Source organism: Neomonachus schauinslandi, chromosome 13, assembly GCF_002201575.2.
Source record: "Neomonachus schauinslandi chromosome 13, ASM220157v2, whole genome shotgun sequence".
Taxonomy (NCBI): domain Eukaryota; kingdom Metazoa; phylum Chordata; class Mammalia; order Carnivora; family Phocidae; genus Neomonachus; species Neomonachus schauinslandi.
Genome location: NC_058415.1, coordinates 21,052,365 through 21,079,579, shown reverse-complemented (window position 1 = coordinate 21,079,579; position 27,215 = coordinate 21,052,365). Strand labels below are relative to the sequence as shown.

The 27,215-nt window shown below is 41.1% G+C and overlaps 1 protein-coding gene across 18 annotated transcripts in view; it reads right to left on the bottom strand.

Annotated features, from left to right (window-relative positions):
- LOC110579734 (TLE family member 4, transcriptional corepressor) overlaps window positions 1-27,215 on the bottom strand; it is a 143,072-nt gene that overhangs the window by 82,054 nt on the left and 33,803 nt on the right. For 8 of the 18 annotated variants that reach the window (XM_044920679.1, XM_044920678.1, XM_021689389.2 and 5 more), the window contains 2 exons: window positions 25,447-25,509; window positions 12,474-12,548 (listed from right to left, as the gene is read on the bottom strand). In XM_044920679.1, the coding sequence (XP_044776614.1) occupies window positions 12,474-12,548; window positions 25,447-25,509 (138 nt within the window). Of the gene's footprint in view, window positions 1-12,469; window positions 12,549-25,446; window positions 25,510-27,215 lie in introns of all 18 variants that reach the window. The other 10 variants (XM_021689391.2, XM_044920684.1, XM_044920688.1 and 7 more) reach the window with 3 other exon arrangements.

Below are 27,215 nucleotides of genomic sequence, written 5' to 3'. Positions count from 1 at the left end.
ACTCATGTAATGATCAAGTCCATCTAGTATTTTTTTCAATGCATATATAAGCCTTTTAAAACACAAATAACATCATGCTATCTTGTAGTTTAAAGTTCTTCTTATTTAGTGCGTATCAAACTTTTCCCCATATCCCTAAGTAATACTTTGCATCATTTGAAATGGCTGCATAGTATCTGCCATTGTATAGATACATGAGAGTTCATTTAAGGGATCCTCAATCGTTTGGTTCAAGTTTAGGTTGTTTCCCATTTTGATGTATATATGGAGTCACCATGGTATTACAAAATACCAGTTAAGACAGTGAGTTTCTCAACAAGTTATAGAATACCCAAATCAAAGTGGCCTGAGTAACAGAGATTTTTATTTCTCACTTAACAAGTCCAGGGTTAGTCGGATGACCTGGCGATATCAAGGTTTTGTGTCAACATCTCTCTGGCTCTCATGGCCTCTCATATCCCATTTCCACACCAAGATGGCTGCCACAGCTCCAAGCATTAACTCATCCTCACACAACTATGTTCAAATGCAGAAAGAGGGCAATTTTCTTTTTCTGGGTCTTACTGTTAAGGAGAAAACGGTATCTCCTTATAGCTCATGGACTTGGATAGGGTCACTGGCCCACAGCCCAGCTGTGAGGAAGGCTGGACAGAGCACCTGGATTTTAGCTTCCACAGCAGGAGGTACAGGCTCAGCCTGCAAAACACAACCAACAAAACCTGCCCTGACATCTATCTGCTCACAGGCCAGTCTGAGGCTATCAGCTGAAAGAGACCCCAAACCACCTCTGAGCTTTGAATCCAAGTAGGCAGCAGCTTAAACTTCTTGCAACAGTTCCTTCTCCCAGATATTCGTTTGTGCAGAGAAGTATCTACAAATTGCTTATGGTCAACCCAGAAATACCCAGGGGGAAAAACACATGACTGCCACTCCGCTTCAGAGCTACAGTGGCACTGGCCCTGTTGGTCACAGAGGATAAACTCTCCCCCCTTTTTATGAATCCACCAAGGGAAAACAATGTATGAAAATCACAAGGGACAGAATGGCTGTGGAACTGCCTTAAAAAGGGTTCTAGAATGGACCATTTTGAGTTTTCTTTAAAAGGTTTATGTGTAGGGGTTAGAGTTAACTCTTGCTGATTAGGTCAACATGACTATTTCAGTGTGCAGTATTACTGCATCCCACAAAGCAGTTGTAATTCACAAGCAGAATAGACAAGACTTTCTCCAGATGGAGAAACGAGAGCAGGAAAAAAGTACAATTGATCATAAGACCATGAAATAATTTCAAACAGGACGCCCCCAAATATACTGGCAATCCCCAGAGATTCTTATTTATGTACCCTCTGACTGGCCACTGGCCCTCTAGGGTCCTCTTCTACCAGTATTCCCTTCCTCAGCCACTGCTGCCTATAATTCGCTTACCCTCACACATCTGCATTCACTAGGTAACTGCTACTCCGGTGCTTGGTTCATGATTTAATATTAACATGATTTATCCATCTTTGGATTTACCCCTCCCATGAAATCATGAGCACCGAAGAGGTAGGGACCAGTTTTTAATTGTCATTGTGTCCCAGAACTTTAAAGGGTGCTGGTATAAACAGGAAACTAATAAAGTTTCTGAAGGAATATTTACTTGTCTGTTGTTTTTTTTTTTTTTTAATACAACTATATGAAGGCAGCTGCTGGCTCCAGTTAATTCCTCTAAATATAAACAATATCCCAAGCAGCCATTATGAACAATCATTTAAAGCTTAAATGTTTCATATGGGTAACTTATGTTCCATAGTACCTATGATGATATCAACAAAGTGTAGCTTTGGGTTTTTTGTTTGTTCGTTTGTTTTTGTTTTTTAAACCATCAACAGTTCAAGGAACTCCCCCATCCCCTGGGCAATATTTAGAAACAAAATCAGTATAAAGTCCTGATCTCCAGGTTTCTGAACAATTGTCTAGGAATGTCTCCTCTTTTAATGCTACAGACAACTGCTTTCTAGCTGCATGCATCCCACCAGGAATTTTACTATTTCCCATCAGGACCCGGCACAGTTCTTCTGCCATAAAACACAGGCTCAAACATTTTTGTGTCATGGGACCTTTTGTGAAACTAAGTCCAAAATTTCTTCTCTAGAAAATGCACGTATCTCTTTTACCCACCCATAATTTTGTCAACATTTCAGGGAGCTAATGGACAGCCTAATACCCAAGCATGAAATCCAAGAAGATCCAAGGACCCAGGTTTAAATACCAAGGACCTAGGTTTAAAAGTGGTGTTCATAACAAATTGTGATTCTTACATATGAGAGTAAGTTACAACAGATCGAGAGAAACATAGTATGAGTCAGAGTAGCCAGATGATCTGTTCAACTAATATGCTTCAGACAACTTAGGCTAACCAATTAGTATGTGCATCAGGCACACCCAATTTCCATTTCCTTCACAGAGCTCTGGGCACTGGACAATCCTACAGTGGATCTTGGGATAAAGAGACTATTGATCCTAGTATAAAAGAAAGAAGAACACAGAGTCGAGGGAACAAATAAGGGACAAGTGTAACAGAATGGTTCAATGTGTGAGCTCTGAAGTTGGTCTAAGTGTGAACCCTGTTCTGCCACTTCCTCCCTGTGTGGCCTTTAGAAAACTACTTACCCCTTCAGAGCTTTGGTTTCACTTTTTATGAAGTTGGGAAGGTAATACTATCTTCCACATGGGGTTGATGTGAAGATTAAACACAGTACTGACACAAAACAAATCCTAAACATTTACTATTTTTACTTACCTGTTTAGGGAAAAGAATCTAAGCCTAGGGATGTAAATGAAGAGAAATAACTGTGACACAAAAGTGTCTCAAAAAAAGTCTCTAGTTTTAAAATAAAAAACAAATAGTTACCAAAATAAAGAGGCTCAGAAACCATACAGTGCATACAACGTTAGAAAAGTGAGAATACTTTAGTGGTTATCTGCTCCAGCCATGCAGCCTACAGGTGAGAAAACTGTTAGATGAAATTCCTAAGATCATACTGTAAGTGACACTTGTGGATTTTCTACCAGTCCAAACTTCCTCTCAAAATTGTGTGCATTGGGGCGGGGGGGGGAGAGGATGCAAAAATAGCTCAAAATAGAGTATTTAACAAATATTTATTAAACAGATATTTATTAAACATAATAAATTACTGCATGTTTATTGAACAAATAGTAACTGAGTACTTACTATACAAATATTTTTTGAACCCGATGAGCTACACATTGTTCTAGGCACCACGGCAGGAAAAGTGAACAAGATTTCACTTGCTAGTGAAGGGAGTGTGATGCATTCATGAACAAATAAATGGTAAATGCTATGAGAAAAACAGAGCAGGCTAATAGGGCAGAGAATGAACTGGGTAAAAGAGCTACTAAAGCCTGCTGATCAGGGAAGTCCTTTCTTGGGAGCTACATGAGCTGGGACTTTAAGGAGCACTAGGAAGACCATGTCAGGACATGGAGGGCAGGCCTTCAAAAGTGCTGATGCACAAACCCTCAGTCAAGACGCAGCCTGGGTGACCCCGGGACAGAGGAAAGAGGCCAATGTGGGAATGTGGGTGAAATACAGTCAAATGAAGAGAATGAGTGGTATGTGACATCAGAGAGGTGGGCAAAGAGTCAGCTCACAAAGAAATTTGTAGGCCACAGTAAGATATATAGACTTCATTCTAAGCAAAACTGGCAGCCCTCAGAGACTGGTTTTAAGCAGGGGAGCAACAGGATCTAAGTTGTATTCCAGAAGATCAGTCTGGCTGCTGCAGGTAGGATAAAGCAGAGAGTGACAAATGCATAAATAAGAAGCCCTATGAGGAGGAGGCGGGAAGACAGCAAGTATAGTAACCCTTGACAGAAGAGTCTGGAGGCAGAATAGATACCATTTTTGATAGGAGAGAAGTTTTTTATTGAGCTTGGATTCTTTCCTCCCTTCTTCCATCAGCCAGTCTCTAGGACATGGACAATGAAGACCCAAATTCTGAGGGGTACTGGAAAGAGGGCAAGCAAGAACAGCAAAGAATAAGCACAGAACGGAATGGGGAATATCGATAATGAAAGCTACAGATATTGAGACAGTGTGTCATTGGCAAAAGAACAGACACCCAGTTTAATGGAGCAGAAGAGAGTCCAGAAGAAGACCCACATACATATAGTCATTCGATCTTCAACAATGGTACCAGGGCAATTCAATGGAGAAAAGAGTTATTTTAACAAATGTGCTGGAACCATCGAATCCAAGGTCCGTCTGAAGAAAGAAAGAGAGAAAGAAAGAAACTGGACCTCTATCTCATACCATAAACAAAGTTAACTCAAACTAGATCACAGGCCTAAACATATAACTTCTAGAAGAAGAGCCAGAAGAACATCTTTGTGGTCTTGGGTGAGACAAAGATTATCAAAAGACAACACCGAAAGTTAAGACTCATGAAGAAAAAAAATTCATAAATCGGACTTCCCAGCGTTAAAAATTTCTGCTCTTCAAAAGATACTATTAAAACAAATTAAAGGACGATTACAGATTGGGAGAAAATATTTGCAAAATATACAAAGGACTTACACCCAGAGTATTGTTTTGCTTTAAACTCTCAGAACTTCATAATAAAAAAATAACTGACTCTAGGAAAAAGGGAGGCAAAGATAATGAGCAGAAACTTCCCGAAGAAGACAGAGGGACAGCAAGTAAGTACACAGGCACTCAACACGTCATCAGCTGTTATGGAAATGCAGAAACGCACGAGTACCACCGTCCACCTATCAGAAATGGCTGACAACTTGAAAAGCCTACAATATCGCGTACTGCTGAAGATGTGGAGCAAACGTTGTCTCACAGAGCCTTTTAGCGAGAGTGCAAAACTATATGGCCACTTTGGAAAACAGTAGGTCAGTTACCTCCAAAATACACTAATAAGCACGTAACTCAGCTATCCCACTTCCAGGTAATTACCCAGAAGAAAGGAAATCTTATATTCACTTACAAAAACTTAACACAAATCTGTATGTTAAAATTTACTGGGACTTTGTTCACAACCACAAAAAGCTACAGCTAACCCAACTGTCCTTCAAGGAGTAAACACACTAGTGTACCCTACAATAGAATATCGTTCAGCCATACAAAGGAACTAGGGATACAGGCAGGCACAGACAAATCTCAAATGCATTACTCTAAATAAAGATGAAAACTCAAAAGGCTATATAATGTATAATTCCATTTATAGGACATTCTCAAAAAGGCTCACTTTGGGAGAAAAAACTTCATGGGCAGGTAGGTGCCAGGGGCTGCAGTAGGGAAAAGAACTGACTACACAGAACAAGGGAATCTGGGGAGGCGGGACAAGAGAGAAATATCCTGTATCCCCATAGTGGTGGTAGTTTACATGCCTGTATTCGGCTGTCAAAACTCATAGGACTGTTATGCTAGAAAGGGTCAACTTCACTTTATATAAATTATACTTCGATAAATCTTTTTGAAATATACAGAATATCAACAATGAATGTGTACTGCTAGATTCCTAATTCCAAATACAAAAAATATAAATTCATAAATGTATGCCTCATTTTTATTATGCTTTCTACTGTCTCTCTTTATTCTGTTGTCCTTGGAAACTAAAGTTTTACTGAAATTAAAATGTGTAAATTAAAAGTTGATTATGTGTAGTAAAATGCAAAACCAGAAAGCGTACAACTACCAAAACCTTAAAGATGATTCAAATGTAATTTGAGGATCATTTCAGAATACACTTAAGAAAATGTTTAAAAATATCATTCAAAGAGAACATAAAATGTGCCCCTGTGATATGACTTGGTGAAGGTATTCAAATATTTGCTTAATGAATGAAGGAGTAGATGTCATCATTATTTTTAACCATTTGATAAAAGGTTCTAACCTTTTCACAAAGGACCTTAGGAAAACACTTATGATCACAAATGCATTTTTAGGTAAAAGATTCCCAAACTGATTTCCTAGGGAACTTTGAGGAGGACACACACCAACAGTCCTTTTAGCCTAAGTCCTTAAACCCTGGAGTTGCTGTTTGGGTGAGTCTGCCTCTTCCTGCCCTCCCAGCTTCGGAAGACACAAGGCAAGAGGTCTGGCTACCTGGGAGCCGCTGCTGCTAATAGGGACACTAAGGGCAAGACGTCAGTAAGAGAATCAGAAAAAGGGATGCAAAAAAGAAAAACAAAACAAACCACTAACCAACCAAAAGGGATAACAAAGTGTAAGCTTGCAAGCTGCCCTGAGTGAAACCTGCTTTTCTGTGTTAACTCTTCCACCCAGACCCCTGGACCCCTACACAGGCTCAGCCTGCTGTGCTCTGGTGTGAATGAAGTGCAGATCACAGATCTGGGACACTCTTACCTTCTCCTTAGTAGTGGAAGCGCAAAGCCCACAGGCCTTTTACTAAGATACACCCACGCAGACACATTCTGCAACTCCTGTCACACTTTGTGAGCTATGGAAATACACGTATTAGTATTAGCAGGAAGGAGGGAGAGAAGGGCTCCTTCCTCAACAGAAAGAAAAAGAATAGCACTTCAGGTTGCCAACAACGAAAGAAAGAGAGAGAGAGGGAGGGAGGAAGGGAGGGAAAAACCGACTAGCTTCTAGAAATTTCTTAACAGAGTATACACCATAAATACAAATTAGAAATCCGTTCTTTACCCAGGTTTCTTAGGGAGTTCTGAAGTGGAGACAGAGCTAAAAAAAATTACTTAAATATATGAGTCTTTGCTATGAGAGAAGGGAAATTACTGCTCTTAGAGCCTCATCAAATTGTAGCACAGATTAGATTATGACTGCATCATTCAATAATGTAGCCCCCTGATCCACAATAAATGAATCAGTTAAAAACAAAACAATAAAAGGGTGAGGGGCAGGCATACCAACATATATAAGAATGTGTAGACTTAGCATATAAAACTGCTTTGGCTTATGTGCAATCACGGGTTGATCATACTTGTGAGAGCAGGTGAGCAAAGTCCTACAACTACAGAAAACCAGCCTCCTTCCTCCCCGCCCCCCTCCCCAGCCCTTATCCCAGCAAGCTGTGTCCATCACGCAGACGTGGCCAGCATATCTCATAAAGCCTTTAAGGTCCGGGCACACTGTCTGGTAAAGACAGTCACAAAGGTGGAGTAACAATCTCTGATGAAACACCAATCTATTTCACAGCTTGTTTTTAAGTTCATTCCCTATTATATACCTGTAGAAAATACCAACAGTCATCAGCTGGGAGAAGAAAAAGAAAGGGATGCTCACCTAGAAATTTATGGGAAAGTATTTATTTAAAAAATAATGTAAAAGCGGAGCTGTTAAAGAAAAAATGTTTTATGCGCAGAACTCACGTCCGAAAACAAAGCACGATTAAAGCATCTGAGTACAAATGCCTAGCTATAGCTTCGGGCCAATGAAGTAAAATCCTGAGTTTCCTAGTTCTTCCAAAAGTAGAGAGACAGGGCTTTGGCTGCAGGTAATTTTAAGAAATGATCCCAGGACAGGAGTGGGACCTAGGGAAGAATGGAAATTCAAAACAAGGATGTAACCCTGAGTTGATGACTACCATGGGCAGCCAGGTGAAACTAGGTCCTGCTGGGACCCTTTGTGGAACAACGAAGAAAGCACCTCAAAATTGCCCACCAATGGGGCAGGAGGGCGGTCATTTCACTGTTTGCCTGTGTGTCCAGGATGACCCCATGGGGGTAGGTGTAAATACCTCAGCCTTTCATACTGCTCAGGCGTAAGTGAAGAGTGGATTCCCCACCAAGAGCACTTGGAAATGCAAGAGCTTCACAGTGTGGCTGAGGGGAGGTGCTGTCAAGCCTGGGGAAACACTGTAGATGTATTGGCAATGGCCAGAGAGAAAAGCGGACGAGGGAAATGAGGATATTGCGAGAATGTGGTAGCCCAGGAGGGACACCACTGCTTCAGCACTGTGGGGTTATCTGTGCCCCAAAGACAATGGCACAACTACTGCAAAATTAACAATACCTCTAGCAAGCCCTTTATTAGCCCATACAGAGGTGGGATGAAAACGTGGCTCTTGGATACTTAAGATCTTTTTCCTTTAGTTGAGAAAGTGAAGTATTTTTAATTGTATTTCAAATATTATGTTACTGGAAGCTGTGACAGAACAGGCAGGAACACAGAGAGACACACACACACATTTTTATAAATACCTACATATTTGTATCTTCCAGTTTTTTGCCTAATGACTGATTAGTTTAAAAATACAACAAGAAAAATTACCACAATGGCGTATCTAAATGCCTCTGGAACTTAAAATGGCAATTTTGAAATCTATAATGGAAAAAGAGGGACATACCTTTCAAACTGTCATACTGCAAGACCCTCTGCCAAAATGCCAATCTGGAGTGTGTGTGTGTGTGTGTAATTTAAGGTCCAATCATATGACAAGGACAATAAAACAAAATGCTAAGAGGAAGAAAAAACCCCTGAAGGTATTGTCTTCCTTTTTTTTGAACTAACTCAAACACCTAGGATGGTAAAGGCAAAGTCATTTAAATCATTTCCTTAGTAATACAAGTAATATTTAAATAGATTTAATAGTGCTGCTCCAAACCAATGAATTATGGGTTTAAAACCTATTAAAATGTAATGTTTTTTTCCTGAGCTGAGAGGAGAGAGATTTAAATCCACTGAATTTTAATATTTCAGCTTGAGCTGCAGGAGGTAGAGAAAGTCCAAATGAACTATTCCATCAGCACCATTCAAGCATGAACATTTTAATCAGTTTTACTTCCTTGGAGTTCTCTAACACAGTTTACGCTGTCATTCTGAAAGCACTTAACACAGAGAGTGTGAAAAACCACCAAGGCTTGTTATTGCCTTCACAATTGATGGCAAATAATTTTGCAGACTTCCTATCATTAAAATGTCACTGCTAAAAACTGAGGTTCAGCATTTCTTGTGCTAAACTGCATTTTCCTACAAACACCACGGCATACCTGTTCTTAAGGAATTTTTAAGGGTTTTTTTTTTTTTTTTAATGCATATTTCTACCTTTTTTTTTTCCCCTTCAAAGAGTTAGGTTAAAAGGGAGGGTGGAGGGAAATCCAAAGGAACCCCACTTTCTATTTTTACAAGCCAAACATTTTCTTTTCCAATGTTCGTACTAACAAAACTTTTTTTCCTAATGGTGGCTTCTTTAGTGAAATTCTTTAGTGAAATTCTTATGAGGTTCCAAGCCAGTCTCCTTTATTAAGCATAACCACGTTCACACAGCATGTGCTGATTATATAGTGTAATGGATTTAAAAAGCATTTTAAGATAGTCAGATGACTCAATTTAATAATACAGGAAATGAAAACATCATTTCTAATTAGATCATATTACTGATTTAAAACTACAATTTGTGTGCTGTTCCAACAGTGTGATCTCGCAGAGATTCTAATTTAAAAATACAGTGGCTAGTAGGACACATAACAAGATCAGACTAGATACATAACATTCCCTCAGCCCATTTGGGGGAACTCCGGGAAAGCTTCAAGGAAATGTGAGATATGACCAACTCAAAACAACACACAAAATATTGACTGCAGAATACGACACAGGAATTTTCCTAGGTTTTTTCCTTATAAATAAAAGATAAATGATATTTAACTTATTTCAATCTATCAACAGTTTTAAACTAAACATGACCTGTGAAAGAAATCATTATAACTGTGTTTCATTCCATTAAACACAACTAGCTTATTGTCAAGAGAACAAGCCGCCTCTCCAGGTTTCGGGCTCACTTCAGCATTTTGCATTTAAACTGCATGGATCACTGGTTTGGCTCATTTACCAATGAAGGTAGAATAATATTGCAGAGTTAAAAAGGTGCTTCATCAGATTTCATTAAATCTGGGAACATTTGCACTTGTCTGGATGGTGTGCATACATATAAAACAGATACATACGTAGTGATAAACAAATGAAAGTCTGTCTGCGGGGGCTTGAGATGGGTCTTTGCCTCTTGGGAGGAAAATTTCGTTCCCTCAGTGGAAAAAATCATGGCCCTCTACATTCCCAAAACCAAGTACAAAAATCTAAAATTGGCCCCTCATCACTTTCGGCAGCAAGTCAAAATGGCACCACCTCACAACATAGCCATGCTCAAGGGGACACAGAAGAGCTGGTGCACTGAAAATCCCACAGTGTTAAAACTGAAAACTACTGGACAGAAGGCATCACCGGGGTTGGGACAAAGACCACACACCACAGAGAAGAGCTGCAGTAGGAATGTATCAAGTGAGTTTGTGATGGGGCTCTTCCTTCTCACTTGGTTTGTGGCTCCCTATCCCTGCAATCTATTTTTCAGGATAGTCAGATTATGTGACTGTTACTCCATTTCCGGCTCAGACACCAATAATCTGGAATCCCCACCAGATCCACAAACAGCACATGCTACTTTGATAGCATGCGGCTCTACTGAGTGAGTTCTTCAAATTAGTTTTTTAGGTCACAAAATTAAATTTGCTATATTTTAATAATTAAATCCATATATACACAATATGTCTGTCAGTAACTTGGCTACAGTCTAATAAATCATCCTTTCCCTGAGAAAAGGCAATCTGCCATCCCATTCAAAACAAGGTATGGAAAATGAAATAGATATGAAACAGCATTAAAAATATACTTGATGAGTGAAGGGAAGGGAACCTGTTCTGAGTTTTAGATCTTCCCTATTTTGAAGCAACATCCAACATAAAACAATGGGTTTTAGATTTAGATTAATCTCTCCACTGTACTGACAGTAACTAATAAGACTGGGAAAAGAAACAAAACAGCCTTCTGTTTCCTGGAGAAATGGCTGCCAACCAGTCCTAAGGTAGGATGCTACTTGTGTTTTAGCAGTTCACACAAACAATGAACACCAAGAAGCCAGAAATGACCCAGCACGCTCCCCTTTCAGTCCTCCTGCACACATTCTCTCCTTCAACAGCAGACAGTCGTGCCGTGGGTGAGAAATGCAGGTTCTATCCCTGGTGACCCTGGGAGGTCGGGTAACCAAAATACATCCCAACGCGAATACGAGTGCTTCAAGCAAACATGGCTGGAAGAGACATATATACCTAACTCTAAAATGAAAGCTTTTGCAACCTTTTAAAAAATGTAACATGCTGCTATTTTCTGGAGTTTTATGAAATAAAAACTACTTGTGAAATGTATTCATTTCTCATCTCTCCCTCATCCCCAGAGCGTAGAAAGTGTACGACAGATGAGTCTACACGGCTGGTTCTGATTCCGCCTTCTTTCCAAGGGAGCACTTCTGAGGAAATAAAGGTTGCCCCTTCCCATTTATGATGTCGTCCAATTTACTACCAGTATTTTCTTGTGGTCAGAGGGCCACATAACAGAGCTCAAAATAGCCCATTAAAAAACAAGCCACAATCAGACTAGGACTCCACCACCGCCGCCAGTCATCCCAGAGTTGTGATTTCCTTTGTTAAAAGACAGAGGCATAATTGAAGCAATATCTTCACTTCAGATTGATTATCAGGCGACCCTTATCCGCATCTTCACTCAGCAATTTGAATTTTAATGAAAGTAAATGGAATAATTAGCATTTCAAAGTGTGTTTGATACACTGAGGGGAAAAAAAGAGAAAAGACTTTTGTGTATAATCTATACACAAAAGAAAGTATTTGGGAGGGGGCAGAGAGAGGAAAGTATAGTTGTATTGTCTTCATTAGAATAATCTAAGGAACTGCTTGTACCAGCTGCATAAATAGAGATGTGATATTGTGCTCTTTTCAGCTAAGATTTTTCACCTTTATTATCCCTTAAGTTTTAGCACCTTATTTTATTACTTGTTACCTTCATCTGGAAGAACAAAAATCTAAGCAGAGTTGGAGTGATTGCACAAACCTATGAATTCCAGCAGGATTTCTATGCAACATTAACGCTACCATCACCAGGAAGAATTTCCTAATTGGGTCACTGACTTTGCCAAAAGGTACATCTTTCATCTAGTATTCCAACTACAAATGGACATTAGCCCTTAAGAACACTCATCACAAAGGAGGAAGAGTAGCTGGGAGATACAAAAAAAAATGTACATTTCACCAAAAACAGTATGAAGGTACTCTATATTTGCGGAAAGATCAAAGAAATCAGGTCATTTTACCATCAGCGCAATCTCCATCTTTCTTTTCAGGCCTAGGCCAGCAACGGGAGCTGATTGCAAAGGAAAGAAATATTATGAAAAACAACTGTCTAATCCCCTTAGGAGAGAATTTCTGGGAACATGTCAACTGGAATTGGTGAGAATGTGATCCAAAGTTTCTGAGGAAGCCATCCAATTTCACATGAGACAGAAGGCAAAATGCTGAATTTCACTTTGTGGTCCTCTATTGCCTTTTGCCCTTTTGATGGAACAAAATTTAAAAAGAGAGAGCAAGCGAGCGGATGACACACACTAAGATCAGAGCTAAAATGGAAAGGCCACGTACCCCAATGATGGCGTTCAGTTCGGCCATGGTCACCTGCTTGGCCCGTTCCACAGCCTGCACCACTTGTTGCTGGTGCTATAAATGAAGATCAGAAACAGAATACAATTATTTGCTTTCTAGTCAGTCAAGAACAGCTTTTCCTAACATGTCCTCTAACTTCAATTACATGCAAAACAGGATTTAGGGGTCTCCATATTTCAAATAAAAGCCCCCGGTGGTGGCTGACTAAATGTCTAGGGTACACTTGGGTCTCTACTGCAGAGAAGTAAATGGGCAACCAACTGTACCCCCACGAAGGACGCTCCCCTACAACTGGTAGAAGCAGCTTAAATTTTACTTTGATGTCAGTGGTGCACTGTGGCCCAGCATCTTCCACTAATACTAACAAACACGACAACACAACCCATCCCCCACCTGCTTTCTTTGTACCCCCTTTTCTCTGCCATCTACATAAAAATTCTGAAAAATATTTCCTGGAAGTATTTACTTTTAAAATTTCTCCTGGTAGTTGTTACAGTAAGCACTAGAAGGCCATTTAAAATTAAACATTTACTGTCTTCTGAAAATGTGTAAAGTGTTCATGTTTTAATTCCTGTCATGAAGGGCTGCATATTTAAAAGAGATTAAAAATGTACAACTTTCACTAGCAGTAAAGTCTAAGGACTTCAGGTGTTTCTTCTCCGTGCAACAGAAGACTAAAACCTACAAGTTTCATTTATTTTTCTTCTGGAAAAACTAGGACGGATAGTATAGGAAAATCCCTCCCTCTATCCAGAATTCAGTTCTAAAGAGAATGAGCAAGAACGGAGTATCGGTAATTTGTGTAATATTAAAAAAATGAAGTAGCACAGAAGTCTCTGCAAGGGGGCACTCACCCACTTCTGGACATACACTTGTGTGTCCACAAGTACCCCCCCAAATATACATATTATTCTCAACTAAATACACTTGAACACTCTAGTATCTACATTCTCGAATTTGGTCTAAAATAGGTCTGTCTCCTCTGGACTTTTTTCAACTAGGTTTAATGAATGAAGAGCCAAAAAGACTGTTCTATGAGACAGGCACTCCTCTGTGTGGCTAGGAAGAATCTTTTGACTGATCCTGGTTGAGAAATATAACTAACTTTCTCTCCACTGATTTGAAGTGAATACGAAGCTTAGCTAGCATATTGCTTAATACACACAAAAAGCTAAGCCATCGATTATATATATGAAATTCCCCTTGAGCTACCTCGTATTACATTTCCAAACTCTCAAAAATACCCAGTTCCTGCGATCAACTAGGGTGACCAATATTTCCACCTCCCAGCTGTGTAGGGTTAGAAGGGGCGTGTGGAGTGTGGAAAAGAAAACTGCTTTAGTTACCCACATGTGGTGTTTTCACCCTTGATTTCCTAATAGAAATGTGTATTTTTTGCCTATTAATCTAATGGAAAGAAAAATGTCAAACAGATCACTGCATCTTGAGCTTTTAATAAACTCTGAACATTAAACTAGATATCGTTGATTTTTCTCTTAATTGTAAGAGTTTCAAAACAAGGGCCTAAGAAACAAACCCAGTTTTTTTTTTTTTTTTTTAAGATTTTATTTGAGAGAGCGTGTGCACACGTGCACGAGCAGAGGGGGAAGGGGCAGAGGGAGACGCAGACTCCCGGCTGGGCTAATAACCCTAACCCTAACCAGGACCATGAGACCCTGACCTGAGCTGAAGGCAGAAGCTTAAGGGACTGAGCCACCCAGGTGCCCCGAAAGTCTTTCTAGATGTCTCCACCCATTCTCTTACTCTTTAATAAAATATTTCCCAAAGTGAAATAACTCATTTCCTTCTCTGTTTGAAGAAAGTAAAAGTCCTAAAGATTTATAAAGACACTAGTAGAAGAACAGAGACGCATGCTCAATAAAGTGACCGGTAACAGCAGTTTTTCCTCGAAGCTACCCTAACCAGTATGTTAACCTACAAGCACAGAGTTCATGTTTAGATTTAAAGCAATCTAATTGTCAGAGTAGTGAAAAATGGCAGTACTCAGACAACAGAGAAAAAGACAACATGTAGGACGACTCTGGGATTTTTCTAATACTCAAAGTGAGTACATGGATAGAAAATGGTAATGGATTTTCCACCTTTTACTCTCCAACATACAACAACGGCTGCTCAAAACTTCAAGAAACTGAAAGCCAAAGGACCACACAAACACCCATCCAAACTATCACTCACTCCACTCATGCATCCATTCAACAAAAGCCTTTTTAAGTTCTTACTGTGTCCAATTTCTGTATATTACTGAAATATTTCCATATTAGTGTAATATCCTCTACTTTATATTACACATTCAAAGAACAGTTCCGTAAGACAGACATGCAGAAAATACAGCTATTAGGGGCCTTTCTACCATGAAGATTGTTCAACTCTTGCTTCATAACCTGGACTCCAACTGCCAAGACGGGGGCAAAGACGCCTTAGGGCAGTGGGGTTATCTTTCTGACTCAGCATTAAAATCAAGCGCGTTTACTGAGAAAAACAGAAACACAGCAGTGAACCAGAACACTGACATCTGATGTTCCTATAGAAACTCTTGCTAAAAAGCTAAAATGACAATGGAAGTCATGATTCAGCTCCTTCATTTCCTCTCATGGCAGTGGCCACGGGCTAATAACCACATCTGCACTCTACCTGGAGTTCAGGATTTTACTTCCCTAATTCTGCTTACAACCGTGAATCATCTGCTGGCTTAAGGACCTTTTGAACAGAAGCTCCCTAAGGCAAAGAATGCCTCCTCCCAGTGTGCTCTGAAAGCACCAGAAACACCCTGCCACTGCTCACTCAGCCACGTTAGTAACACTGTAAGAAGCGCACCTCAGGAAAGAAGGGGCAAACGATCACTAAAGAAAAAAAATGAACACTCGATGAAGAAGCCCAAAATCCTCATAAACTGACCCAAAGGTAGAATGTTTTTTCCATTTTTAATTTTAAGAAATAAGCTCTCTGACTCAGAAAACACAGCAAGTTTTTCACATCTCCTCAGAACCCTGATGGTTTTCCCATTACGTCTGCCATCTCTTCCCCTTTTCTTCCCCTTCCCCATCTGTTCCTCTCCTCCCATTCCACCCTGCATCTCATTTCCCCTCCCACTTCCTGCTTCTCCCCTCTGCCACCTCACCACAAGTGGTGACAGCCACTCTAGCCCCAGTCAATCTGCAGAAAGCAACAGTCCTATGGCCTCTTAGTGCTCAAGCTGCTCCCTCACATAGGGGCTCCGGATTGAACTTTTTCTACCAGCACCACTAAATAAAATGCTACTAAGAATGTATCAATAAGCCTAAGGTGAGAGAGGGGGCCCCTAACCGGGACTTGGAAGCGGGGGAAGCCCAATAATTTATTCTTTAAAATACTGTGATTTATAATTTTAAAAAAGAAATCCTTAAAAAAAAAAAACAAAACCTATAATGTGATTATGGTTGTACAACTCTGTAAATTTACTAAAAATCACTAAATTACACACTTAAAACAAATGGATTTTATGATGTCTAAGTTATATCTCAAATATTGTGATTTAAGGAATACAAGCATGGATGGAGGCACTAAAATGAAATTCTATACATTAAATCACTTTCCTACTTAACTTTCATAAAATTATTTTTTGCATTTTTCAGGAAAAGTCTTTTTTTTTTTTTAAAGATTTATTTATTTTATTTATTAGAGAGAGAGCATGAGAGGGGGGAAGGGCAGAGGGAGAAGCAGACTCCCCGTGGAGCAGGGAGCCCGATGCGGGACTCGATCCCGGGACTCCAGGATCATGACCTGAGCCGAAGGCAGTCGCTTAATCAACTGAGCCACCCAGGCGCCCAGGAAAAGTCTTAAGAATAATTTTTTCAACAAGAAAGAGACTGAAACAATAGAAGTCATAAGTCCAACAAAGCCTGCTGAGAAACAGACCTTAACAAACCACTAATACATGTATAACAGGTATTTAATGTATGTTTTGGGGAAGAGATGACAATGACCATACCTGCCATGCCAATACTTTAGGGCATGGCAACAGATGTAGTACTTCCAATAAAAACAAGAAAAAACTGCTACAACTTAGAATTTTTTTTAATACTCACCCCCTCCCTTACCTCCCTTATTGATAAGGGTAAGTAAAGAGGTAAGTGGGTAAAGGCAGCGGTGTAAAATGAAATAGGATTTTTATAATGAACAACATTAATGTTCCTGACATGTGACAAGAAAAAGTAAGCACTTGGAATAATGGCCCCACTACTCCTCAAAGAACACCCAGACATAGAGCATCTTACACTATACAGGAAAGCAGGACATAAAATAATACTAAGGGAGGTTATAGGAAGGAATGCCCAGCATACTTCCTGGAGCATCAGGAAAGGCTTTGTTTTCTTATTCATTCATTCAATTATTTATTAAGAACCTACTGTGCGCCAGGCAACTGTGGCGGGCACTGAGACTAGAGTCATGAACAAGACACTCGGTGAATGAATAACACTCACGAGCCTCGGTAATATCACAACTGAAGGATAATTTCCATGAAGAAAATTACAGGATGCTATGCAATCACTTACCTTTTTTTTTTTTTTTTTTTAAGATTTTATTTATTTGACAGAGAGAGACACAGCGAGGGAAGACAAGCATGGGGAGTGCGAGAGGGAGAAGCAGGCTTCCACCAAGCAGGGAGCCCGATGTGGGGCTCGATCCCAGGACCCCAGGATCATGACCTGAGCCGAAGGCAGACGCTTAATGACTGAGCCACCCAGGCACCCTGCGCAATCACTTATTGGGGAAATACCTAATGGAATCTTAGGGCTGAAGGAAGATTCCCTGTGGAGGCTGACCCAACAACTGGGACATGAAGGATGTGCAAGAGTTCTGTGGATGAAACAAGGAGAGAAGAATCCCAGGCAGAGAGAAGAGCTTGGGCAAGGTCCCTGGAGGAGAAAGGAGCTGTCAAGGAAAAGAACGAACGTGGATGGCTGCAGGAGAAGAACAGGGTAAGGGGAAAAGTTAGGAGAGACGAAGCAAGGTGGGACTGAAAGCCTTCTCAGGCATGGCAAAACACACATGCAAACTTTAAAATGGAAGAAATATTCACAAAAAGAACAACAAAGGCAAGCGCCTGAAGTCACATGGGTATGGCCCGGGCATGCTCTCTAGAACCACGTACTAGCGGAAGTGAAATCTGTCAAGGCAGGAGGAGGCCAAACACTGGCAGGCCTTGCATGACATGTGGAAAACTTAGACTTTATCCTGATAAGACATTTATTTATTTATTTTTTTAAAAAGATTTTATTTATTTATTTATTTGAGAGAGAGAGAGAAACAGCATGAGAGAGGATAGGGTCAGAGGGAGAAGCAGGCTCCCCGCCGAGCCGGGAGCCCAATGTGGGACTCGATCCCAGGACTCCGGGATCATGACCTGAGCCGAAGGCAGTCGCCCAACCAACTGAGCCACCCAGGCGCCGATAAGACATTTTTTTAAAAGACAGATATATTTATTTGTTTATTTATTTGAGAGAGAGAAAGAGAGAGAATGAGCAGGAGGAGCAGAGGGAGAGAGAATCTCAAGCGGACTCCATGCTGAGTGCAGAGCCTAACGTGGGGTTCAATCTCACAACCCTGAGATCATGACCTGAGCAGAAACCAAGAGTCAGATACTTAACCGACTACACCACCCAGGCGCCCCCGGGGAAGACATCTTTTGTTAAAAATGTTAAAGCAGCTGAGTGTTATCAGTTTTGCATTTTAGTAAGATAGAGCTGGGATAGTAAAGAATAGTAAGGAAGCTGGACGACAGGGAGGTGGATCAAGATAGGAGGGAGAGGCTAACGCAATACTCTAGGGTAAAAGATAAACTTGCTTGAACTTGGACCGAACGCCCTTCCTGCTCACAGGACTCATTAGCCACATGGACATAAAAAGCCACTCACTCAGAACTAGTAAAGGCCTTAGAAATCATGAGACCCAGATGGCAGTGGTGCCCCCAGCACCGTAACAACAAACTGACCAACAAAAGACTCTCCACCTTTCCAAAAGCCTACAGATTTCTAAATGCTGCCCTGGCTGAGCGGACCAGAAGGGTGGCATTGTATACTATCAAGCACAGGCCAAAAGCCATTACTATATCCAACAGATGAGTTTCCTCTGTCACACCATACCAAGTAGTCTGTCACTCTCTGCTTGATCAGATCCTCTGGAAGGGAAATCACCAGCTCATGCACAAGCGTTTTCTATGTGGGGATAATGGACTCTATCTAGTATTGATTCGAAATCTAACTCTCCTAACTTCTTCCCACTGGACCCAGTTTTGCCTCTACCGTCTCCTCCACTGGAGTGCACTTCAAGTACATGAAAATGGCCTAATGGTTGTTTTCACTTTCTCTATTCCAGGTTAAATATCCCCAGGCCACTGGCTTTAGGCCACTCATCCTCTGGCCACTCCTCGGTTGTGTTCTAGGTGACAAGACAGAATACTCCAGGGATGGGTAAGCAGGTCAAATCTGAGTGAAAGTGTCACTTTCACTTACATGCCCAGTAAGTCAGGCTAAAATCCGACTCGGCCTTTTTCAGCAACTCTACCAAGTGTACTGGCCCCAAAGAAGTTTTAAATTCAAATCAGCCCTTCCTAATGGTGTCCCAAGAAATGTCAGTCCCACAAGAAATCAGGTATTACTTAAAACAAAAAAACCCCACCGGGTTTAATTTGGCTAATACCTGGTAAATGGCAGGTCTTCTCTAAGCAGGGTTTTCTAAAAAATTTTAGCTGTGAAACTTGGGACTAAGGCTTGGGAAGTGCTGCACAAGGCTTTTTCCTACTGATCATTTAGCCTCACCTTCTCTGCTCTCACCCACCTGAGGACAGAGCATTCTTGCCTGACCTGTCCAATAAGCTCTCAAGTCTCTGCTCTCCAACAGAACTTTCTACGATGTTGGAAACGTTCTAAATCTGTGCTGATAATCTGGTGGCCACTAGCCACATATATGTGGATACTGAGCACCTGAAATGAGGCTAATGTGACTGGGAAACTTAATTTGTAACCTTACTTAACTTTGATTAATTTTAATTTAAATCTAAATAGCCACACATGGCTATGGCTTCCGTATTAGACATTATAAGCTCTACTTAAAGTATTTTAAAGCTTAGCTCCAGTTATAATCCAATCATCACCTAACTGAAAGTCAAAGAAATGAGTAGCTTTCTCAAAAGCACCTTAATTTTTTCGACACATATAGGTAAGGGTTGGCAAACACTGCCTCTGAAAGGAGGCCTACACTGAAACCTGCAGAGAAGTTCTCCCTCCTGAGAATCATTTACTTGCTGAGGGTAAGCAGGCCATAATGCCACTATAAGGATCTCACCAAAAATGCAACTGTCACTAAAATGCACAGTCACACAGAACAAGTCAATTGGCCAAACTGAGGAACACGGGACAGGATTATGATCCTTGATGCCTCATTCAGTATTGTGAGGAAAAAAACAGACTTTAAATGAAAGGCTGTCCAGTGTGAGAATCCGAAAACGGGACAAAATCCATTAAAGCCCCAGTCTAGGTGTATTAGTCATTTCAGGACATTCCTTGGATATACGGCACTGTCGTAACATATTACCAGCACTGACAGAACGGCCCCGACTGGAACGCAGATGCGTCCTGTGAAGGTTGCTGGCATTTAATGAACGATATCTGAAGATGGTCTTGTGGGTGTCATCGCATACTTATCAGGGGATCTCTGGTGATTTCAGCCAAGCTCACCTCCATCAAACCATGTTATCACAAGCCACTGGTTCCTTACAAAGTTAACAAGCAGTAAGACGAGGTAACCGGGTGCCATTATGAGGCGAGAACACTGCCACCAGGGCATGTAACCACTGTATCTTGTTCATTTCCTCCCTGAGGCACAATATGAAAGTGACTGATCACATTTTTCAACTTCCATTTTATAATTATTCTATACATGCAAAATGTAGTTCAGAGCAATTCAGTACCATATTAACCCAGGTACCAAAAAAAACAGCATCTGAGATACACTCATACCTCATATCATAGAAGGGGTTTGTTTTCCATCAAATGAAAAGGACCAAATTTATGGCATGTCAAAAATAGAAAGTCAGGTATCATAGCTGTTCTTGCTATTGGAATTGGAGAATTTACATAAACACGTATTACCACCATTATGTACTTGTGTACTATTTTCTACTATTTAAATGCAACGGAAAGCACCCAAACAATCTGCAGAATTCTAGAGGAAAATACTATTTGGTTCTACTCATTAGATAGGCTAACAGGTTAATAAAAACCAAGTTTTGAGTTAAAATTGAATGTGCACCACATTCAAGTTGGAATACTCTCTTTTCCCTAGGTAAATACAAGAATAAAAATAAAAGGCTTAAAAATTTCACTTTTAATTTCCCTTTTACACCCTAAAATTTCTAATGACCAGAGGACTATTATTAAATGTGATCAAAAGAATGATTTAAATTTCCTATGAAATCAATATTTTCACATACAAGGAAGAAACAGCTGCTGACTGGTAAGCCCAGGCCTCAAAGCTGGGGGTTCTGCCATCACGCCCCCTCGGCTCTGAGAGGATGAGTCCACAGGGCTCCCCCAGCAACCATAAAGCAGTTCTGCCTCCACTTAAGTAACTCAAGAAACAAGAAACAGGGGTTGGGGGGGGTGGGGGGCACAGGAGACAAGTCAGTACTTAGTAGCATCCTTCAATTTTGCTGAGGCCCCGTAAGGTCTAAGGGTCTACAAGATATATCCTGAAATCCCTGATGAAAAAAGAGAGTCCATTCATACACTACGTGTAAAAACAAAACTAATTTCAGCTAAGCAAACAGATATTTGGAAAAGATCCAGTCCCCAACTGGATTGAGAAGTTTGTTTGTCTAGATAGCTTCGGTGGGCAAAATACAGACCACATCCCAAACTGCTGCTCCTTCGGAGGTCAGCTCTATAGATTGAACACCTTGAAGGGCTGTCACCGTCTGGGTATTTGCTTGCTGGTTGCGGAGAGACAGGTGGTTGCTAAACTGGAAAATTAATTTTTGGAGCTAGAAGAGAATCACCGTTGGGGCTACCAAATATGCCTCACCGAGATTTTTAGCTAGTTCACAGCCCTGATTTGAGTTTTAATTTACGTTTTTGTCCTCTATAAGGACATAGGAGAGGAAGATAAGCAATTCATTCTTTCAAAGGCAATGAGTAAAAAGGGGAGGGAGGGCTGGTTCCAGGTCTTCTCAAAAAGGAAACTCAGAGCTTTGCTCCGACTGCCGCAGCAGGCACTGCCACGACCCAACATCAGGAGGGGCTCACCGTGCGCCACACGGCACGCATGTAATCCCAAGTATGCATCGCATGCTGCAACTAGCCTCATGTACAGATGAGGAGACTGAGGCTTACAGAGGTGAACCACTTGCTAAAAAGGTCACCCAGCTTTACTTGGCTACGGTAAGCCATGTAATTTGTAACAGAGAGGCCAGGACTCGACCCAGATCCAACTGTCATCATTCTGGCATCTCTTGCTTAAGGAACTGCCAACGGGGAGTTGATTATTTATAGCTCCTCTCCTGCAAAGGAGACCCAAAGCAGGAGAGAGAAGAACTTCCCACTTACTACGTTGAGATTTGCCTTTTAAAGGAGAAACTTGAGGGCAAAAGAATATAGATCAGTCTTACCCATTCCTAAAAGCCCAAAGTGGGAGGAAAAAAAAAAAACAGCTTCAGACAGGTGAGGACTCACTCATGAGGCTTCTTTAAATTCTGGTATTAGGGATCCTATAAAATTTTTAGAACCGTATGTGAGGGATGCCGGGGTCACTCAGTCAGTTAAGCATCCCCCCTATTGATTTCAGCTCAGGTCATGATCTCAGGGTCGCGAGATCAAGTCCTGCGTCAGGCACCGCACAGAGCGTGGAGCCTGCTTAAGATTCTCTCTCTCCCTCTGCTCCTCCCCCTCCCATTTGCGTGCCTCAACTCCCCCCTTAAAAAAAAAAAAAAAAAAAGAGGAAGAAGAAGAAGAAGAAGAACTATGTGTGATACTCACTTTTAATGACAAATTATCTTTGTCTAATGCCTGGGACTTCGGAAGTAGTCATATATGAGTGCAACAAGCACATCATTAAAATATATATTGGCTATAATTCTAAAAAATGTTTTCGTGAAATCTACCAGGAAAATATTTTTCCTGTGATTGTTTCCTGCAATACACAGACATACTTTAAGTACTTCTGAACTACAATTACACAACTTATTTCCCAAAAAAGTGTGGCACTTAAAACTATATTTATTTAATAGTTGTCATTCAGTATTATACGTGTATTTTTTAAATTTTAGAAAATGTGGTATACTAACCACAAGCAGTATTAAGCAGGTACATTAATGAGCATGGGGGCTAAATTAACAACGGGCTTCTAAAAGTATGTGAATTTACCTCTCGTTCCTGTCAAATTCCAAAAAAAAATTCCTCTAACCACTGTCCTGTACCTTATATGTACTAGTCTTCAGGGAATGTTTTTCTTTTTTCTAAATACAATCATTTCATTTTTAAATAAAAACGTTTTAAAATAAATTCTAATGCCGCAGCTGCCGTTTTGGCAGTGAGACTGTCACACAGAGAGCCGGTGTTAAAAGATCAGATTAAGAGCCTTCAGACCTGGCACCGAGTGACGCTCGCAGCCATGCAAGAGTGATTTTCCATGCCTCTGAAGAGACAGGAAATAGAATTCATCTTCCTCTAATAACCTGCCTCCTCCCCTCCCTCCAGATTACGGTCCATCTGGCCTCAGGACAGAAGAGAGGAGTCTGATGCTCACAGAATGCCCAGAAGATGAAACGAGGTGGGCAATGTTCAGACACAAAACATCAGAGAGGCCTGGGTGGGACAGGAACAAACATGTCTGTGGCCCACACATTAATAGACACACACCTTAAGAAACTGAAAAAAGAAGAGCCAATTAAATCCAACGTTAGCAGAAGAAAAGATACACACAGAATCAGGATTTAGAAAACCATGACACAGGTCATTCATTACACACAAATCAAGGATTTCAACCAAGAAATGTCAAAAGAATCTGGGAAATAAAGAGTAAGTGGTGAGATCACGATGCTGTCTTCCCAGCCTCAAGCAGAGAAAAGGAGTCCCAAGTGTCTCCCCGCGGCTTTCCTCTGTGGGGTACAACTCCTTTCTTAGCCAATTCATTCCAGTCCGGTCTTGCTCGGCACCACTACCATTACACATTCTCCTCCTACTGGGCCTGCTCACACAAACAACACAACTCATGAGGGAAAACAACCTATTTGCAAATCAGCCCCACCAACACCCCCAAGACCTCCTTCCACTTCTGCATATAACCCCACAGATCCTGGGAAAATGCCATGGGGATAAGCTATACCACTGATTATAGATAGGGGGTCTATGCCTGCAAAGGCCTCAAGTCTCATACCACCCCAGGGACAGTTCGAACTCTTCCCTCCACCTGGGGTAGAACACCTCAGCATGGTTACAGCTCTGCGGGTTATATACACATTCTTCCCATCCTCCATCTCCATAAAGCAGAGCTACTTCAACTAAGAAGAAACACACACTGGTCTGGATTGGGCGAAGCGTGGCCCAGCTTCCCGAAGAAATGCAAACAGGCCTCTTAACTCTCCCTCATCATTCCACCCAATCTAGTCACAGCAAATCCGGAGCAGAGATAGGCAAATGGGGGTATAGTGGGTAGTGGTTTTGTGGTCACAGCTAAAGGGCGAGAAAGACAACTCCTCCATTGTTGTTTGTGGTCCAGAAGAACCTTTGAATTCAGGATGTTAACTCAGGTCCATGGTTTGTGAATATGAGCACCTCCGTGGGATATATATCTGATGAAAGGTACCCATGGTTACTGAGATCCAACCCAGTTCAAACCAAATAAGAATTCACACAGTAATTCCCATTATCTATAACACACACCCATGCTCAAATAACCGCTGCAGGCTTACATCAGCACATGCCCACTGGTGGGCAGGCAGATGGACAGCTCCCCTGGAAAGCAAGGCCACAACACAGCTAAAGAAGTCAAGGGTAGGAGGAGAGTGCCCCGGTGCCTTCTAGCCCACAACACACAGCTCGGTGGCTGAGACACACAGATACTCCATTAGTTAGCTTCTTGCCTTCTCACAGAAGACCTTACCTGAGCAAATGACAGATTCAGTAATCCAGAAGCAAAAATGATCTCTTGAGCACTGTCACCTAAACTTTGTAACTACCAAAAGCAAGCGAGCAAACAAAGAGGGGTAGAAGCCACAAGGAAGCCACCATCCACGAGAAATGCACCTTCTCATTCCAACACGAGTGCGTCTGCACAGTGTGTGCTTCCACCGCTGGTGAGCAAGCAGCAGCAGGTGAGCCACACGACAGGCACGGGCCCGGACGATGCGCGAAGTCTGTGGTACCCAGAGCACCGAGTCCACAGAGTCCATCCTGCGTATCTTTTTCCAAGTGCACGCACAGTGTTAGGACTTCAACAGGTAATAAGTTAACTTTTTTAAAGCAGCTAGCCAAACGTTACATTAGTTTGTTTACTACGTAAAGCACTTTCTATGGATGTGTCTTCTGCCAACTCTTAATGCCCAGCGACAAAAGTGTAGAACAAACCCTTCTGGGCAATATTTCAATCCACCTTATTAGATGCCATTATGAAAAACAGTCATAATTCTGAGCAACACTACATCGTCCAATGACAGCAAAATATTTTAACAATTGAATTTTGCTTCACACATTAGAAAATGTTCCATTATATGAACACAGTTATACTCCACTGAATGTTAATAAGGTGTAGAAGTCGGAATGTGAACACTGTATCTTAGAAATGTGCCATACAAACACCAAGAGACTGACAAGGCCGAAGAGTCAGTTCCACAATCCCTTTTCTGCAAAACCACTAAAATGGCACCTTCTAGCCCAGTGTCTCAAACCAACTGCCTTACCTCTTGGGACAGGAAGGGAATGACTTGTGCACAGATCGCATTCAGCCTCTTGACAATCTCTGCCTGCATTAAAAAAAAAGGGGGGGGGGAAGGAAAGCAATAAAGAGAACAGTCAGCTGGTTACAAATTCCCGAAATATTAACAGGATGATATTAAAACACACTTTATATTCTGGCTGGCGTATTTCCTAAGGAAGAGGAAAACTCTCATCAGCAAGCCCATTAAAAGGAGGCAGTGACAACAGTGCCACATTAATAGCACAATTTATTAACCAGCATTCATCTTAAAACGTCTACCTTCAAGTACCAGGACAACATAAAAAGGAATTTATTTTCATGACTGGAAATCAGTTTTCAACAGGACCCTTGTTCATTCTAATACGGTTTTTCATAAAACCTTGAGTTTTTAGTTTGACAGTAAAAATACATTCTTCCCACCATCCCAGTTTCTCCCAGGAACTCATTGGATTTCTACATCTGTGGCCTTTGCTTCAAGTCCCCAACCTCCCAAAAGAAGAGCACCCAACCAACCCAAATAAGTTGATTAACTCAGATCCTTAAGTTACAAATTGCTAGGGAACAGCATGTTTTCTTCAATCATGAAAATTTCCAAATGGGTCCCACCAGGGTTTTCACTGTGCAGAGGTAGACCATGGTAAAAATTTCCCTATACTTAAGAGAAAGGGATCTGTATATATATGTATATATATATGGAAACTAACCTTTGGAACATTACTTATTCTTGAACTAGAGATCTGCCAAGTCCTAGCAACATCAGATAATAGTTTATTCTCTAACAATTTTTGTAAGTATAGAAATTTTCTATCAATAGGATGCTACAGTAAGTTAAAGAAAGAAAAAAGGAAAAAAAGAAAGAAATGCCACCACCAACTTCTCTTTAAAAATCTATCCAGAGCTTCACTGATGTTCATCTTAGTTTGTATTATCAGATGGCTCCTTATATACTTCAGGATGGGACATGTAAACACATGGTTTTCCGATACACATAAATGCAAAATATCTTATATTTTAAATGGTGGGTGGGGTGAAGGACAGGCAAGAAGTGTCGAGAGGCAGAAAATGTAAAAGCAATTACTATTCCTGAGACATTCTTAAAATAAATTCCATCCAGGGTCAGTTTCTCATTTTATAAGAGGACAAAAATGCTCTTTTTCTTGCTAAGTCATTACCAGAATGACAGCGACACTCTCCTTGTGCAATCTAGGTTTCCTTCTTTCATCAGCAACCCTTTTGACTTTGCGGCTATGCAATCTTTTAAATGCCAGCACCTTAAAAACTTTGCCAGCCAAGAGAAAACACAAATTCACCATGAAGGAAGTTTCAAACCTAAGCTTTCCCTCCCAGCCTGCATTCCCAACCGCATGGACAAAAACCCAGCACCAATAACGCAGCAGTGAAGAAGGACCCAACTGTGCTGACCTGATTTAATTTACCGCACTGGCCCCATGGAGCATTTAGCTATCCTTTAAGAATGCTTAAAGCACCATGAAAAGCTGCAGTGGGAATCACCAAACCACTCTCCACCTGGACAGACATAGCACAGTGGTTCTGGGTGAGATTCCAGTGTGAGCTGAGAGAATCGAATAGCATTCACCAGAGAGCACTGCATCTCAAAGGCATTTGGCTGTTGAGCTTTTTGTAGGGAGAGATGGAGGGGGAGAGAATAAAAGATAATGAGACACTTTGGGGCAGACCAAACTGATGATTCTAATGCTTAGAACCATCTGCCAAGCATATTTTCCTCATTAT